The 19022-nt window shown below is 36.5% G+C and overlaps 6 protein-coding genes and 1 pseudogene across 6 annotated transcripts; 2 read left to right on the plus strand and 5 right to left on the minus strand.

The window, feature by feature from the left end:
• Positions 1-258: 258 nt before the first annotated feature.
• Positions 259-1286, plus strand: LOC127171890 (olfactory receptor 10A4-like). The gene has a single exon (XM_051120827.1). The coding sequence runs from the start codon at positions 321-323 to the stop codon at positions 1284-1286; it is 966 nt and encodes a 321-aa protein (XP_050976784.1). The 5' UTR covers positions 259-320.
• Positions 1287-2105: 819 nt separating this feature from the next.
• LOC127171893 (cytochrome c oxidase assembly factor 4 homolog, mitochondrial) lies at positions 2106-2684 on the plus strand. Its single transcript, XM_051120831.1, has 2 exons — positions 2106-2217; positions 2377-2684. The coding sequence occupies exon 2, from the start codon at positions 2378-2380 to the stop codon at positions 2630-2632; it is 255 nt and encodes an 84-aa protein (XP_050976788.1). The 5' UTR covers positions 2106-2217; position 2377; the 3' UTR covers positions 2633-2684.
• Positions 2685-6006: 3322 nt separating this feature from the next.
• or42a9 (odorant receptor, family 42, subfamily A, member 9) lies at positions 6007-6996 on the minus strand. Its single transcript, XM_051121653.1, has one exon. The coding sequence runs from the start codon at positions 6988-6990 to the stop codon at positions 6007-6009; it is 984 nt and encodes a 327-aa protein (XP_050977610.1). The 5' UTR covers positions 6991-6996.
• Positions 6997-7400: 404 nt separating this feature from the next.
• LOC127172393 (olfactory receptor 13C2-like) lies at positions 7401-8254 on the minus strand (annotated as a pseudogene).
• Positions 8255-10208: 1954 nt separating this feature from the next.
• LOC127171873 (olfactory receptor 1500-like) lies at positions 10209-11299 on the minus strand. The gene has a single exon (XM_051120809.1). It carries the CDS (start codon positions 11297-11299, stop codon positions 10322-10324), a length of 978 nt encoding a protein of 325 aa, XP_050976766.1. The 3' UTR covers positions 10209-10321.
• Positions 11300-14811: 3512 nt separating this feature from the next.
• On the minus strand, positions 14812-15810 carry LOC127171870 (olfactory receptor 1-like). Its single transcript, XM_051120806.1, has one exon. It carries the CDS (start codon positions 15808-15810, stop codon positions 14812-14814), a length of 999 nt encoding a protein of 332 aa, XP_050976763.1.
• Positions 15811-16565: 755 nt separating this feature from the next.
• LOC127172394 (olfactory receptor 1C1-like) lies at positions 16566-18263 on the minus strand. The gene is made up of 2 exons (XM_051121654.1): positions 17283-18263; positions 16566-16649 (listed from the first exon to the last, which is right to left on the minus strand). The coding sequence occupies exons 1-2, from the start codon at positions 18261-18263 to the stop codon at positions 16566-16568; spliced, it is 1065 nt and encodes a 354-aa protein (XP_050977611.1).
• Positions 18264-19022: the final 759 nt, after the last annotated feature.

The following is a 19022-nucleotide window of genomic DNA, read 5'->3' on the forward strand; positions in this document are numbered from 1 at the left end:
GGTTAACATTCAGGATTCACAGTGATCCTGGACTGCAGCAGAGGCAGAAACTGCAGGGAAGATAACAACGTCTGCGTTATCCTCAAACCACCACGTTATTGTTGCATGTATGTATACAACTAAGACAATCATTGTAACATGTCAAGTGTAGATTTTCATTGTTACATTTCTGGTTCAATGTCAAAGGCTTATGTCCTCAAATAACACAGATGTTAAAGGTGACACAGACTGTTTGTGACTGTTTCTTACAGGTATCTTGTTTCTCACCCACTAAAAGCGAAGCACGCTGCAAGGAAGCTAGGTCGCAAAAAAGGACGGCCATGCAGAACACCAGCAACTCCATCATTCAGCCTGCAGGGTTTTACATTGCTGCTTTGAGTTCAATGTCTTATAGTAATATCTACGTTATGTTCCTCACTGTGATTTATGTGATCACAATCATGTGCAATGTCTTTCTGATTAGCATCATTTTCTATGATCACCGTCTGCATGTCCCAAAGTTCATGGCCGTTGGTAATCTGGCTGTGGTTGATATTGTTCTCAGCACCTCTCTCGTGCCAGGCATGATCAAGACATACATTGTTCTCGACAATTTTGTGTCATTCTATCTGTGCATTGTGCAAATATACACTTACTATACTTTTTTATCCCTCGAACCATTTTCCTTATGTATTCTCTCTTATGACAGGTTTATTGCAATCTGTTTGCCTTTAAGACAGGAGTCTATAAACACAAACACCAGAATGGCTTATATAATCGGCACAGTTTGGATCTTTGTTTGTACCATAGTACTCTATGACTGTATAACCATCCCAACCATCTCATTTTGTGGCTCTCTTAAGGTCAACAGCTATTTTTGCGATAAAGCTCCTGTTTTAAGAATTGCTTGTAGTGATGTGACATCCCATTGGAACTTTTCCACTGTTTTAACTATACTCTTCCTGGTTGGACCTTTCATTTTTATTTTCTTGACCTACATGGGTATACTGAGCGCTGTATTCAGAATGAAAAATAATCAGAGCCGTTATAAGGCACTGGCCACGTGCACAGAGCACCTCATTTTAGTGGCCTTATTCTTCATTCCAATTTTTGTTATTTTCAGTCTTGGTTTTTTTGGAATTATTATAAACTCAAATGTAAGAGCAGTGTGTCTGTCTTTGTCATCCCTCCTCACACCCTGTGTGAATCCCATCCTCTACTCACTGAAAAGTAAAGAGATTCGAAGCAGGATTTATTCTTTGTTAACCCAGAGACTGTCTGTTCATCCTCTAAAAACTTCACATTAATGTACAACATAACTGTGGTTCAAATGTAAAGTGCTGAGATTTATTTATAATGTTATCTTGGGGGCTTTCTGTAATGCTTCTGTGATGGTGTTAGTTCATGTTAGTTTTTTGCTCTGCAGTTATCTTGTAAAAACTAACACTCTCTTTAACTTGCACCATTTAATTACATAGAACATAAATTATAAAGAATGCAGCATTTTTCATTGTGGAACATCTCTTTATGAACTAAAAAAATGACAAAGAAATGATCATGTATGTATGTGAATACATATATTAGTTATTATGGTTGGAGACAATATTTAGATTGAGTGTGATAAAAGAACAAATGTACACACCTGGGAAAAAGCTGCCTCCACATCAGGCTATTTAAGGCCACAAATAAACCAATTCTATTTTTTTAATATAATAAATGCACTATTTATAATTTCTTTCTTTGTATCCACAATATCTTTTTTGAAAATCTAAAAAGACTAAATTCACTATAAAAACGCAGCAGCCTTGGAAAATTGAAGTGCTTCAGCCCATTGCAATTGTCTTTTATAGTGGGTGAAAGTTGTAATTACACTGGTACAAGGTTGAAACTGCTCCCTGACTGAGCAGTATTCGTTTATAGAGTTAACCTAATACATGTTGTTTAAGACAACAGTCAACAATAAATCACAAATATGAAATATGTAGAAAAATATCTCGACTGAATTCATTAGTGTCGTAGCTTTAGCATATAAGCGCTTCAGCCAATTTTAATTGTCTGATACAACACTACCATCTAGGGGACGACATATGTAATTACATCTACTTTCATTTTACTTGCGTCAATGAATGGACACGGACCCTTAAAAATGTAACACATTTCCTGTTCATTACAAGAAATGCTCCCGACTAGACAAGTTATGAAACTTCCCTCAAGCGTTTGACATCTTAAACTGCAAAGGCAAGTATATCACACATTTAAGTGTTTTGCTACACAAAGTCGAGCGTGAAAGAAAATCGAATACTGATATACTAGTGGTTTGTTTTTACATCCTTTTACTTGTATTATGTTTGAATGCTTTCGTCGTTACTTGTAGTAAAGTGTCATTTAACTTATAAGGATGGCATCGGCTCCTTCTCCATCCCCTCACAACCGGAGCAGGAATGAGGATGAGGATGACCCAGTGGACGGGATGATCTCCAGGACAGGCTGTGCTAAGCTGCACTACGCTTTGCAGGACTGTATGGCTGAGCATCAGGACTGGAGGAAGTGTCAGACTGAGGTTCAGAAGTTTAAGGAGTGCATGAGCACCTACCAGAACACTCGCAAAGAGCAGCTCCTGAAGCAAAGGACTTCTGCCACACAGTCTGCCTGATGAACAGGCCTCTGTGACACAATAAAACATCTATCTCACTTTCCTAACAGAATGAGTAGTGTGAAGATTGTCTTGTGCATTTAAATATTTCATGACTTGTGAAAGGTGTACTTGTTCAGTATGTTTTAATATACATATGTGACCCTGGATCACAAAACCAGTCATAAGGGTCATTTTTTCTAAATTGAGATTTATAAATCATATGAAAGCTGAATAAATAAGCTTTCTGTTGATGTATGGTTTGTTAGGATAGGGCAATATTTGGTCTAAATACAACTATTTAAAAATCAGGAATCTGAGGGTGCAAAAAAAATCAAAATATTGAGAAAATTGCCTTTAAAGTTCTTCAAGTAATGTTCTTAACAATATATATGACTAATCAATTTTTTTTTTCATACATTTACAGTAGGAATTTTACAAAATATCTTTATGGAACATGATCTTTACTTAATTTCCTAATGATTTTTGCCATAAAAGTAAAATCAATAATTTTGACCCATACAATGTATTTTTGGCTGTTGCTACAAATAAACCCCAGCGACTTAAGACTGGTTTTGTGGTCCAGGGTCACATATTTATTTGTAAAAATTACAATAAAAAATGCCTAACAGTAGCTTTTGGACATGTCTTCATATGCTGGATAAAACATGTCTAAGACAAGTCTGAATTTTTAAAATATGATATTGTGATTTTAGGAAAAAAAGAACATATCCATAATTATATTAATGAAACAACAGCAAAGTAATTAGTAAATGTTAGAAATTAATTTGTATTGAATTTTTTGATATTCGTTTTGTTCATTCTAAAGCATTCCACCCTAATTAACTTAGTGTTGGGTCTAAGCTTTACTAGAGCAAATAGGTCTGCTGTACTCATCCAACACAAGCATGTTCATATATATATATATATATATATATATATATTTTTTTTTTTATTAAGGAGAGCAAAAGGTGCCAGAAGCTACTGATGTGCATAAATAAATCATAAAAAGAGTTACAATTAATTATTATATAATATATGCAGTTAATATGGTTTATAGACAAATGCTCACAAAACAGTTTCTGGAGATGTTTGCCCAGCTGTTGTATTCTCCATCGATGTATTGTCAGTTCTACTGTATAAGCACTAAATGTTCTGAACACAACAGTGTGAGGGGTTAATATTAACAAGAAACGTGCCAGATGCTTCATGAAATTAGGTGGCGGGCCCGATTTTGGCCCGCAGGCCTTGAATTTGACACGAGGTTTATTTAATGTATTGTAGTTTTGTCTTCGTTATTTAAGTAATTTGGTTAATTAGGAGCTTTATTTTACCTTTTACCTTTATTTTACCTTTTTACACTGTGACCATTAGAAGGCTGCAGCAACACTTGTCTACACATGAGGTTCAACTGAACATTTGGCACCTGACATTGTCCCCAACGACATTGTGTGAAGGACAGTAGGAATTTGAATTTAGTCTTATGGCCACTAGATGGCACAATTTAGGTTATTATAGATAGACAGCGTGTAGAAGTCCTCACAGTCAAGTAAAAAATCATTGTAAAGGTGAAATAATTTACTGTTCAACATTTAAGAATTTTTAAAATGTAATGTTAAAATGCAACTGTAATATTGATATACTAATTTAAAAAGCTCTTAAAGTGTGTTATTTTAAGTGTGTGGTTAAGTAAGCTACTTTATCTTATCCCTTCTGTGCACACAATCATGACATGCACAAAGACGTTTAAGGTCGTGAGGAAGTATTTGGTTGATGCTATTTTTTGGACCATATGGCATGATTACTAATGAACAACTAATGAAAAAACAAAAAACGCAGCTCATATGGTCATGCGCCCCAGGTGAAAAAAAACAGCATATGCTGGTAGGTATGTTTTGATGCTGGTTTAAGCTGGTCTTTAGCTGGTTTATGCTGGTCCTTTGCTGGTTTATGCTGGTCCTTAGCTGGTCAAGCTGGTAACCAGCATCACAGTATCAAAACATACCTACCAGCATATGCTGTTTTTTCACCAGGGGAAACGGAAGAAACGTTGGATTCTGATGGTGAGTATTCATTTTGGGAAAAACCAAATCTTTATCATCTATTTTTTTTATTTATTATTTGATTCTGGACATTTGTCAATTCTATAAACTGTTAAATTCCACTGTATGATTATGTTTGGAAAACTGAGGCTAGCATACAGCAAGTGGACAGTAGTTTTACAGTAGTCTACAGCATTTCTCTTTGAAATAATAACTGGGCACTACTGGCTCATAGGGCCTACACTTAACGTATAGAACTGCTTTGAGAACAGTGTAATATGACCGCATATTGGTTAGGGTGTATTGTATACTGTGTATATTATAGGCCTACAACGTTCTTGTCTAATAGAGGGTTTGTACTCAATCACGGTTTGGTCAGTCACCTAGATGTACGGCTATATTGAAGATACTCGTATGTAAACAACAGCATTGATTGCACAGTTAATGTACTACTGAATAGGTTGTTCTGCTAAATTATGCTGTCTAAACCATGGAAAAAAAATCTGTGGAGACTGCTAAATCATATAGAGGAGGACTTAGAAAGCAGGAAAGAGCGCAATAGTTTGACAAACCAAAGCTAATAGGTGGTAAAGATACGTACGAGCAGTATTAATTAAGATATTAGGTTAAATTATTTCACCTGCCTAACCGGAAATGATAAGAACAAACAAATGTTGCTTCAGTTTGGCCAACCACAAACGCCTTGTGTTCCTCAGAGTGTTTTTTGCACTCTTCTCCTTGATTTGTTATAACTTTTGGCAGTCTATAGTACGCCAAATGTTTTTTTTTTTTTTTCCAGTTTGACCGATTAGTACAGCCCAAAACATGACAATAATTGACTATTTTCAGCAGCAATAATCAGCAACATTTATTCTGTTCATTTCAGTGGCATTGTTTACATTCAGTGACACCAATACGGCAGATTGATGACGCATTGTGAAAACACTCTCTATGCCTAGTTCTGTTTTTGTGATTAAGTACTCTGGCCTATTAGAAGATTTATTTTACCTTTTTTAACCATTGTGACCATTTTTCCTTGGTGGTGTCAATGGAAGCAACAACACAAGAGCCACAAAAAATCTGTGCAGATATTTTTATTTGAGTACCGTGATGTTTAATTCTAATCACATATGAGGATTTTGTACAATTATTTTCTAATATCTACACATCAGGCCAGCCAATCCTGTTCAAGTGGATATTTGTTAAATGATCAAATGATTTTGTTAATTGATTGTAGTTAAAATATATAGCTTGTCTGATATTTATATGCAACAATCGACAAAGTTTCTTTCCTGCAATCATTAAACAAACAAAAACGTTGAGGACAAAATGTAAAAGGACAACCACCTATATTTATATTTTCTGATTCACATTTTGTTCTGTAATAGTGTTCACTTTGTGTCGTTTGTACAGTTCTTTTATGGACTGCATGACCTCCTCTGTCTTCAGAGTGTATATAATAGGATTCAGCATAGGTGGTATTATTTGCGTCAGGGAATTGTTAATTATCCGTGAGTTTAGATCAATAGATGTTGAGATGGATTTAACGTTTACACTTAAAATTGGGAGGTAAAAAATTGCCACTAACACAAGATGCGAGGTGCAGGTTTTCATGGCTTTGATGCGATCAGCACCATGAGCAATCTTAAGCAATGCTGCAGCAATGCAACAATATGAGAGGGTTATCACTATCACTGGCAGGCAAATCAGGAGACCAAATAAAATATATGCCATGAGGTAATTTATGGAATTGCTATTACAGGAAAGGCTGATGACAGGGCCATGATCACAGAAATAGCTATGGACCACAGTAGATCTACAAAAAGACAGTCTGTTGACTAATCCCACAAGTACAGCAAATAAAGCCATGGAGAAAATCCACATACCGCCTAGAAGGTGTGACATGGATGTTTTGGTTATAATTACATGATACCTTAGAGGAAAACAAATAGCAACCAATCTGTCATAAGCCAAAGCGAGTAGTGTCAAAGACTGTACGTTCATAAAATGAAACACAAAAAACATATTCATCAAGCACGCTTCATATGAAATGCTCTGATGCTCAAATAAAAACATATCTATGAGTTTTGGAATCAAAGCTGTGCTTCCACACAGATCACAAAAGGCCAGATTAAAGACTGCAATGTATTTGGCTGTGTGGAGTCTGCGGGCCAAATAAATGGTACACATGATAAATGAATTCCCCAAAACAGTCACAACATATACAAAACACAAGAACACATAGTAGTATTTTGCATGTAGGATATTAGAAAAGCCACTGACGAAGAATGTTGCAGGACGAACAAAGGTCACATTTTCAGAGGAGTTTGACTGCATTGAAGTCAAGCTGCCGGTTGTCTGGAATGTTGTGTTACCTGTGATAAAGAACTGTTTTTAGATATGAACTCAGTAACAGACTATCAAAGTAATGATTTGTCAATATTTCTTGGCACTGTGATTCACTGCATAACTCTCAGCCTTCCTAAACCGTCATTCTGAATAAATACAGTGTGTCTAAACATTACAATACAAAGGAATATGGTAAGGATTTTTATATATAGTTCACATGAAATGTAAACATAAAATCAGACTGGCACAAGATTAAAGATGCTGCACTTACAATTTATACTTCAAGTAACACAAAACAAATACTGTTTCACAGTAATTCTATAATTATTAAATATTATTATAATTCCATACAAAAATCACACAGCTACTATTCTTATAATTGGAACACAGTTGGTATTCTAGATAAAAACATAACGTTTTCTTTTCACAGATGCCATAAACTCCTTTGTCGTGAGATTATAGGGTTAAGCATTGAACGAAGCACAAGGGTCAGAGAAAGAATAATTGTTGTAGTGTTGGTGCTCAGAAGGACCCGAAAGACATATGTTAGGCAGATGGGCACATAAAATACAGCCACGAATATTAAATGAGCAGTACATGTCTTTGTGGCTCTATGACGGTCTCGTGTGATTTTGAACAATGTCACAGCTGTGCATGTATATGAAAAGACAATGCAAAAAACTGGAAACATGATGATCACCTGAAACACAACACTCATGCTGAGACAGCTTGGTAAATTTGACCCACAATCACAGAAATTAACGATTATGACACAAGTTCTGCTGAGGATTGTTTGCATTAGTGCTAGCGTCCATGAAGCACAGATTATAACAAGCACTGATCTGTGAGTCACAATCATATGATACCTCAGTGGTAAACAAATGGCTACTAATCTGTCAAAAGACAGAATGGTGAGAGTTAGTGAATGCACTGAAACAAATAACATACTGGAGAGCATAATACACAAGCGCAATCCATACAGGATTAACCGATTCCCAAACAAAAATGCATCCAGTAGCTGAGGGATCACAGCCGTACTCTCACAAATGTCTGTTAGTGATAAATTAAAGACAGCAATATATTTATGAGTGTGAAGGTTTCGGTCCGTAATGATAACAAGGCAGGAGTTTCCTAGAAAAGAAATGAAGTAGGCAATAAACAGGAATATATAATAGTATCTCATGTGAGGTATACCAGAGAATCCAGTGGACAGGAAGGAAATATTCCTGCTTCCAGTAACCTCTTGAATCATCTTTTTTTCATGCTGTCTGGGCAGAAAAGCAGAATGCAGAAAGGTTGAAGTTTTGTATAATAATAATAATGTTAATGAATAATAATATGATATACTCACAGTAAGGTCTTAGGGAGGTTTACCCAACCTGCGGGCCTTCCCTAATGCATTATATACTGAATGAAGAGGTGTCAGTCACTTCAGCCAATCACTGAACGTGACAGTCTCCACCAATGGCACACCTCTATAGAGCTGTCATCTAGCCAATCAAATCACAGCGCTGACAATATTGTCAAAGATAGTTAGTGTATCTGTATTTGTCCTGGTTGTACTGCCATTGTTTTTTTTTTTTTTTTTTGGGCTAAATTTAAACATCCCTGGTGAATAGGGTGAAAAACGTAACTAATACACAGAACTAGTATCTCCATACTTCCGCAGCTGATTGATTACATTATGCATACATTGTTTGTATAACATGTTTTCTGTTTAGTTATGTTTAGTATGGCATAATTTAGTTTAATGTGCATTAATTTGCATTTCCAGAATAGAAATCTGAATATTCAAAATTTGATTTTCTTGTCAGCACCAGTAGCCTTGTGGGTACAGCGCCAACATATAGCGGTGTTGTGCTGCAGGCGTCTTGAGTTCGAATCCCAGCTCGTGGACCTTTCCAGATCCCACTCCCTTCTCTCTTTCCCACTTCACTTCCTGTCCAACTACACTGTCCTATGTGAAAATAAAGGCATACTTTTTTTTTTTTTTTGATTTTGTTGATATTATATTACAGTTAAAGGTTTTTACAGTTTTTACAGTTGTACTGGAAATAAAATCTGGTGTAAAATTAGGCAAATTATATATGAACAAACCATCAGAATATAGATAGGAATTAAACTGTAACATCTGGTGGATGTAAGACTGAGGAAAAATACAACTCATTTTAAGAAAAGGCTTTTAAACATATGTATTTTATTGAAATAGACAAAGTGTGTATTTTGGATGTGTCCTTTTTCTAGTCTGCATCAGTGTTATGAAAATCCAAACAGCCCAAAATCTAGTGCTTGTCTATTATTTTTGGATCTTGATGGGCCTAGTTGTTATAATGGGTTTGAAATGTCAAAATTATGAGGAAATGATGATTTAATCAATGACTGTAACTATACACCTTTCAGTCTTTCTCCTTTTACAGCCATTAAAAATACACATTCAAACATATGTATTGCATAATATAGTCACATTAATCAACTGGTAAAACATAAAATAGTCCACAGTATGTCAAATGAAGCTCAAGCCGACATCTCCCACAATACTTCACTTGATTTTTTTCCCACTAGAGGGTACACTAGAATTGTGGAAGGTTTTTTTTTTCTTTTCCTTGGGGCCTTTTCATTCTCACTGTTCTTCTTCTACATCTCCTGTAGACGTTTTAACTGTACAAGTGATTTGTGAGTGTATTTCATTGTAGGCCTACATGGAAAAAAAGTTTTCTTTAAAATGGCTTCATCTTCAATGGATTAGTGATAGTGTTAGAGCATATTTACATCTTTTTTTTAAATATACACAATTTATGATGTTTTTATCTTAAACATACATTGTTATACATTATACATTGTATGAATGCCTTTTTCCCCCTTTAAACACCATTCACTTTTATTCTTTTTTTTTTTTTTTAGTTGTGAGGCTGATGTTACGGCTAATGTAACTTTTGGTTACATATCAGCACAGATAAAAAAGAAAGTCAAATGGCCTTGGCATAATATGAGGATGAGAAAATTATTTTTATTTTTATGTGAATCCAAATCAGCACACATGGAAGTTTTGTTGCACTACAAACTAACATTGCAATCATTTCCAACAAAAGAACATGAAGTCAATTTATTACATTAGTTCAGTTTTGGCCTGCTTATAATACAAATTCTAAATTCTGTGACCTTATACATCTTCTGAGTAATTTATTTTTTATTACATATGAGAAGGCTGTGAGACTATTTTCTGCAACATCTGCGACATTCACAGTCAACACATAAGTACAGATTCTTTGATGCAGATCAGCAAGATCAATCTTATTTTAATAACACTTGCATTTAACCTTTACATCTGTAGTAGCCTAGTATTGACCTTATTGTGTTTATACAGTTCTTTTATGGATTGCATGACCTCCTCTGTTTTTAGAGTGTATATAATGGGATTCAGCATAGGTGGTATTGTCTGCGTCAGGGAATTGTTAATTATCCGGGCGTTTGGATGGATAAAAGTTGCTAAAGCTGCGATATTAATACCTAAAATTGGCACATAAAAAATTGCCACCAACATGAAATGTGAGGTGCAGGTTTTCATGGCTTTGACTCGGTCAGCACCATGAGCAATCTTAAGCAAAACAAAAGCAATGCAGGAATATGAGACGATTATCAATATCAGTGGCATGCATACAAGGAGACCAAAGCAAATATTTGCCATGATAAGATTTATGGTGTTATCATTACAAGCTAGCTTAAAAATAGGGCCGTGATCACAAAAATAACTATTGACTATGTTAGATCTACAAATAGAGAGTCTTGTAATCAAGCTCACCATTAAAGCAAAAAAAGTGACAGAAAAAATCCACATCACACCTATGATCAGAAACATGGCTGGTTTGGTTACAATGGCATGGTACCGTAGAGGAAAACAAATAGCAACCAGTCTGTCATAAGCCAATGTAAGAAGTGTCAAAGACTGCAGATTCATGAAATGAAATACAAAAAACATATTTGCCAAACATGCTTCATATGAAATGTCTTGGTGCTCAAACAAAAATATGTCTATGAGTTTTGGAATCAAAGCTGAGCTTCCACACAGATCAGAAAGAGCCAAATGAAAAACAGCAATGTATTTGGCTGTGTGAAGCCTGCGGGCCAAATAAATGATACACATGATAAATGAATTCCCTAAAACAGTCACAACATACACTAAAGACAAGAAAACATAGTAGTATTTTGCATGTGGGATATTAAAAAAGCCATTAATGAAAAAAGTTGCAGGACGAACAAAGGTCACATTTGCAGAGCCGTTTGACAGCATGGAGCTCATGATACCTGTTGTCTGGCTTTTTCGTAGCACCTGTGATAAATAACTGTTTTAGAAATATACTTAATAACAGAGAATATTTCTGTTAAAATGATTTCATTTCCAGTCACAGTGCATTAATGAACAAAACTGATTGGTTGTTCCTTAATAGAGTAATTTGCAGTAAAGAGAGAGAGAGTAATTTGCAGTAAAATCAGTAGCGAGAAACAGAGGAAACACATGGTTTATACTCTACCTTCTCCAAAGCTGCCACCATCTCATTCATTTACCAGCCATCAGACAAATTTATAGTAGATCACTCTCTTGCGCTTTGGACTTTAGTCCATAGATCATACCTTCTCCCTACAGACTTGAGGATAAATGGGAAGTAAATTTAGCATGTGACATCATAAATTTATTGCTAAACAGGAATACTGTACAAACTTATGACAACAGTAGTGACTAATAATAATGACTCAATTAAAGAAGGTGACGTTTAAGATAAATTACTATACCCTAAAATGATAGGCTTTATGAAGTTGACCTATGTGCACCTATGTAACAATACTACACTAACATAACACCGAGGTCCTCTGAGGTCATTTTCACTACGAAGGAAAACAAGACTGTCGCTGCAGTGTAAGCATACCACAATGGCACCTTGACACTAGACACTTCGGTCATTAGAGCCTCAAATCTGGATTATCGTTGTTCTAAACAATTTAAAGTGCAAAAAAACAACAACTTGAATCAACACAGTAACTGAACTGAATCAAGCGGAGCCAGGGGATGAGGGATAGCAAGTAGGATGACGAGCCACAGTTGAGATGAGGGAGAAAGGACCCAAGGCTGAGCCAATGGGTCGGAAGGCTGAGGTGGAGTCTGGGACTCAGGGCTGAAGATAGAGACAGGACCTCCTCAGGCCTCCATGCCCTTGTACTCCACAAACAATCCAGTGATAACTTTCGATGTAGCTCTCGTACCTTATCAGATGTAAAGATGGGATCTGGCTCTTTGAGAAAGTACTCAGTTGTTCAGGAAAGGAGTCTGGTTTACCAGGTCTAAAAATCCCTTGACTGGTCTTTGAGGGAGCATTCCTCCTGCTCCAAGCAGAGGAGCTGAACTGCTGGTAAATCCTTTAAATGCATTTTGAGGGTCCTGTATTCTGTCACGGGTAGTGCTAAGTAAGCATGTTTGACGTATGAGAATCCAAAAAGTCTTTTAGTTAATCCACAGGAAGAAATCACAGGAAATCACAGGAATAAACTTAACACTAACACCAAGCACAAACTACCACAACATCACTACAGGACAAAGGAACTGAGGAGAACACAGGGGTTAAATGACGAGAGGAATGTAATCAGTAAGCAAACGAACAGGTGTGTACAGATCCGGTTCAACTGAGGAAGGGAGCTATGGTGGAGAACTTGGAACTCTAGAGAGATCAAAGGGGCCCAGATAGAGCTGTCTATGAGGAAGTGGCAGGAGAGAGGAGCCAGGAAAGAGATGCAGGAGAGATGGTCCAGGTGAGGTCACAGAGAGCTGTCAAGAGGTTGACTGACAGAGACTTATCCAGTGGAGGTGGAGACCCAGTCAGAACTGAGAGGACAGAGACATGGGGTGACACAGGAGGCCTGAGGCAGAAACTGGGGTTCAGCAGGCCGGGACACAGCTGATGGGACTGAGAACCGAGGTGGAGCTGGAGGAAAGGAGGAGCTCAACAGAGCCTGAGGGATAGAGGTACGAGGCAGAGCAATGACTGAACAAGGCAGTGCCGGAGGGAACCCAGTGGAGTCTGAGTATTGACGGACCCCAGTAGAGCTGAGGAAGCGTGGAGCGAAAGGTATGCTGAAGGGTCTAAGGACCATGGCAGAATCCACGGCTTGGAGGTCTGAAGTGCAGCCAGTGGATCTTCTTTCCAGGGTGGAATTGGAGACTGGAACATCTGATGGACATCCACGCAGCACAGTGGAGAGAATGAAGGGAGAGCCAAGGAGTTTGAAGGAACCAGCGGAGGCGGAGCTGACTGACTTGCTGGTCAGACTAGACAGGATTTCTGGAGTCCCAGGAGAATTTAGGCTGGATACCAGTAGATACACAGAAGAAATGGGGCTGAGCAGAACCAGCACATTCACAAGAGAATAGGCTGGGTGGAACCAGTGGAGCCACAAGAAATTGTGCTGGGCAAAACCACTGGAGAAGGGAGGTTTAGGAGAATTACTTCTAATAAATTCACATTATACACTGCAGAGGCCAAACACAGCACACCCTCAGCAGTGGGATTCAAACTCTACAAGGATGCCCTCTAAGGCAGATGATGTTGTCGGCTTATGCAGTTGGTCAGACTTCTTCATGAGCCCGAGCTCCAGGGCAATGTTTGGCATCCACTCTGGCATTGTCTCAGGCTTGGGTTCAACGTCTGCAGTGGGCTCAGGCGGTTTGTTCTTGAGAGGTGTGGGAGGTGGCTGCCTGGGCCCTGGGCCTGGAGTGGGTTGGCAAGGTCTCTCTCCTCTAGGCAAATGGTGAAAAGAAATCTATTTCTTGCCAGAACCCACTTCACATAGGCAGCAAAACTCCCTCAGAGGCCATCCATGCATTTGACCACTTGCTGAGGCTGGTGTTTTGTTCATTAACACAATTACTTGCTGCCACCTACTGACGATATTACTTTCAGAATCCAAGTATCGTTTCATTTTTTATTGATTTCATATTTCTGTATATTCAAAATATTATGTCTGACAAGTCATGGGGTTCTCTTGCCACACTGAAAAATACATCACGGAGCAATGTGAAAATGCATTTACTGCCCTCTGTGTAACATTTAACTGTATAGATCTAAAGCAACGCATCTTCTTTGCCAGTTCTGCAGGGCTAAGATGGCTTTGCTGATACTGAGTTTCTGGTTTTGATATCTTCTTGTAACTGAGAGGGCACTTCCTGTGTTATATCTTATGTTACAATGGCTATTTATTTAACATTACCCGTAACATTTGACCAGGCTGAGCAACCTGCATGCTCCTTGGAACCACAGCATCACATTTTGTGTAGTTTATGTCAGTGTTGCTTCATATAATAATACATGTTATTCTAGTTGAGGTCATTTGTAGAGTAGGTAGAGCCCTAACAATGAGTTAAACTCAGGTCCCAGCCTTCTAAGACAAACACCTGGGTAGCCTACATTTTTTATTGCAAAATGGCATCTCAAACAAGTTCACCTTCTTCATTAATTCATGATGTTAAATTCACATTTCAAAAAGGTTCATCACTGAAACAACAGTACCACTTTGAGGAACAAATAGCTTGTATTAAAACACGTTTAACATGCCAGTTGGATATTGACATGATAGCCTACATTTGTATAAGCTGTATAAACACACCACGTCAAAATATTCTGTTTAATTAAGTATTTGTTAAATGTTCTAAAGTGGCACTGTAACTAATAATGTATTTACAACACAAAAGCACAAAGTTTCATTCAAACAGATAATAAACATCAGCTAACATATTGAAAAGCACAGACTCCTCTTAAATAAGTTTTAATTTCTCCCACTGCATTTCATATTTTTTGCCATAGTAGCATGCACCCTGCTGCGTTTGTACAGTTCTTTAATGGACTGCATGACCTCTTCTGTCTTCAGAGTGTATATGATGGGATTCAGCATAGGTGGTATTGTCTGCGTCAGGGAATTGTTAATTGTCCGGGCATTTGGATGCAAAGGTGTTATTATAGATGCAATATTATTGCTTAAAATTGGGAGATAAAAAATTGCCACCAACATGAGATGTGAGGTGCAAGTCTTCATGGCTTTGATTCGGTCAGCACCATAAGCAATTTTAAGCAGAGCCAGAGCAATGCAGAAATATGACATGATGATCAGTATCGGAGGCATACACATCAGGAGTCCAAAACAAAATTTTCCCATCAAAATATGGACAGAATTATCATTACAAGCTAGTCTATATATAGGGGCAAAATCACAGTAATAAGTATCAATCACATTAGATCTACAAAAAGAGAGTCTATTCACAGAACCTACAAGTACAGAAAAAAAAGTCACAGACAAAATCCACATCATCCCTATGATCAGAAACATGGCTGGTTTGGTTACAATGGCATGATACCGTAGAGGAAAACAAATAGCAACCAGTCTGTCATAAGCCAAGACAAGTAGAGTCAAAGACTGCAAATTCATGAAATGAGATACAAAAAACATATTTGCCAAACATGCTTCATATAAAATGTCCTGGTGCTCAAATAAAAATGTGTCAATGACTTTTGGAATCAAAGCTGAGCTTCCACACAGATCAGAAACTGCCAGATGAAAAACAGCAATGTATTTGGCTGTGTGAAGCCTGCGGGCCAAATAAATGACGCACATGATAAATGAATTCCCTAAAACAGTCACAACATACACTAAAGCCAAGAACACATAGTAATATTTTGCAAGTGGAATATTAAAAAAGCCACTGATGAAAAATGTAGCAGGACGAACAAAGGTCACATTTGCAGAGGAGTTTGACTGCATGGAGCTCATGATGCCTGTCCTGCTGTCTGGCTTTTTGTGTCACCTGTGATGAAGAACTGTTATAGAAATACACATAACAAAGAATATTCAAATAACATTTTCATTTCCAGTCACAGTAAATAAATGAATACAAATGCTCAGTTGTTATTAAACATATTCAAGTTAAAATGAAACAATCAATAAATCACTATAGTAAAATCATTAGATAGAAGTATAGAAAATGCATGGTTCATACTTTACCTTCTACAATACTGCCACACAATCATTTTTCTGTCAGCTATCAGACATATTTATACTAGATCATTCTCTTGATCCTAGGACATTAGTTTGTGGATCAACCCTTTTCCCTACAGACTTCAGAAAAAAAGGGCAGGAGTAATCTTTACAAGCTATGAAGGGGGGAAAAAACTTAAAGCTTAAGTAAGCTGATGTAATGTACTGACCCATGATAACAGAGATTAATAATGATTATAAGTACAACTAAAACATTATTGTCAGAAATATCTACCACGAAGTGCCAATTTTAAAAGTACTGACCTACCTGCAAAGTTCAAAAATATAGGAGGATTTACATAGTCATATACTAATCAGTTGTACAGTAATCAGAAATTAAGCCATAAATATGTTTAATTCTTCATCTTCCATCCTAGCCATCTGTTTTTAAATTAATATCTGAGATAAACAAGCAGGCTTGTTTTCAGTACATTGTATATTTTCAGCATATTTCACTTTTTTTTCTTTAACAGTCAATGTTACAATAACTGTTATATCCCTTTAAAACAAATCTGATTAGCATAGTATCTGTGGTCATTGCCAAAACAGGTACTACAGTTATTTCTAGCGTTCCACTGTAAAATCATAAATATTGCATGAGAGATTATGCAATATTTTTAAGCAATGCTACTTATGATATTTATACAAAAATATAGTTGCCATGGTATTGTTTGTAGGGGATATTTTAATGCCAGCATCTATAAACCAGAGAAGAGGAACATTAGAAAATAAAATAAGGCTCCACTGTTTTCTGTCTACTGATAATGTTAAAACAAGTTACAAAATCAATATTAATATTGTAAAACAATGTTCTGTCAAGTTGTTTTTTCTATGTTTTTGTCAAAACAAGTGTAGATTGAACAGAAGATACATAATTCATGATTCAAAGCAGAACAATTATGTTTTTAATGTCATTTAAGGAGTAGTTCATTGAAGCACATGCCTACGTTACATGGTCTGGAATCACTCTCAAGAAAGAAAGGTTCACCCTGCAAAAGAGACACCTGTAAATGTGTCATAAGACAGAATGGTGGGAATAAGTCATTATAAGTTAAAAAAAAAAATGAACACATACATATGGGACACAGGAGTGTTTCAAATACCTTTTGACATTCAAAGAAAAAAAGACAGTGTAAATAAAGCGTTTTTCATACTAGCATGTCTATTTTTATACAAGATTTAATCATTTTTTTGTTTTTTACACAGACTTTTATATTTCTTTCTCCAGTAGTATTCACCTTGCAGCGTTTGTACAGTTCTTTTATGGATTGCATGACCTCCTCTGTCTTCAGAGTGTATATGATGGGATTCAGCATAGGTGGTATTATCTGAGTCAAAGAATTGTTAATTATCCGGGCATTTGGATGCAAAGGTGTTGTGGAAGCTGCAATATTATTGCTTACAATTGGGAGATACAAAACTGCCACCAAAATGAGATGTGAGGTGCAGGTTTTTATAGCTTTGATCCGATCAACACCATGAGCAATTTTAAGCAGAGCCAGAGCAATGCAGAAATATGAGACGATGATCAGTACTGGAGGCAAGCAAATCAGGAAACCAAAGCAAACTTTTCCCATCAGTAAATTTAGTGAATTATCATTACAAGCGAGTCTAGCGACAGGACCATAATCACAAAAATAACTATTAACCACATTAGAACTACAAATAGAGAGTCTAGTCAGCAAACCCACATGTACAGAAAAATATGTCGCAGACACAATCCACATCATCCCTATGATCAGAAACATAGCTGGTTTGGTTACAATGGCATGATACCTTAGAGGAAAACAAATAGCAACCAGTCTATCATAAGCCAAGACAAGTAATGTCAAAGACTGAAGATTCATGAAATGATATATAAAAAACATACTTACAAAGCACACTTCATATGAAATGTCATGGTGCCCGAACAAAAATGTGTCTATTATATTTGGAATCAGAGCTGAGCTTCCACACAAATCAGAAAAAGCCAGATGAAAAACACCAATGTATTTGGCTGTGTGAAGCTTGCGGGCCAAATATATGATACACATGATAAATGAATTCCCTAAAACAGTCACAACATACACTAAAGACAAGAACACATAGTAGTATTTCACATGTGGAACATTAGAAAAGCCATTGAGGAAAAATGTAGCAGGACGAACAAAAGTCACATTTGCAGAGGAGTTTGACTGCATGGAGCTCATGATGCCTGTTGTCTCACCTATGTGATTTAAAAAAAAACTGTTATTGAAATGTGATCAAAACAAAGAATGTTCAAGTAACAATTTCATTTCCAATCACACTGCATTATTAAAAATGCTCGAATGTTCTTTAATATAATCATATTGAACATATCTACTAAATAACAGTCTGTAAAATCACTACAGAGAAAAAGAACAGAGGAAACACATGGTTTATACACTACCTTCTCCAAAGGTGCCACCATCTCATTATTTTACCAGCCACCAGACAAATTTATAGATCATTCTCTTGCATATGGGAGTTTAGTTCATAGATCACCACTTCTCCCTACAGATTTGAAGAAAAAGATGGAGTAGCTAACTATATAGTACTATACAACTATTATCCCCCAAAATTATAGGCGAATTATGTATGTAACCTACATAAACATAAGTATATACTTGGAAAAAAATAGAACAAAAATAGTTAATTATCCAATTTTTGTTTCCCTTTCTTCCTTAAGGAAGCTAAATGGGAGAGGAAAAATATATACAAAAATATATACAAAAAGCCAATATATTAAACTTATCAACACTTGCAAAGCTCACCATCAGGGGATGTAATTGAGATTAGGGAAAATAAATTATCAACTGCATTTTTTGTGGGCCATTAAAAAAAAAGCCAGAAAAAAGAAGAAAAAGAAAAAAAGCCATATTCGAAATGGTTAAATAATTTGGGTGCTAAATCAGGTCAAATAAAATAAAACCAATAATAAAATAAAT

The sequence above is a fragment of the Labeo rohita genome, chromosome 10 (assembly GCF_022985175.1).
Source record: "Labeo rohita strain BAU-BD-2019 chromosome 10, IGBB_LRoh.1.0, whole genome shotgun sequence".
NCBI lineage: Eukaryota > Metazoa > Chordata > Actinopteri > Cypriniformes > Cyprinidae > Labeo > Labeo rohita.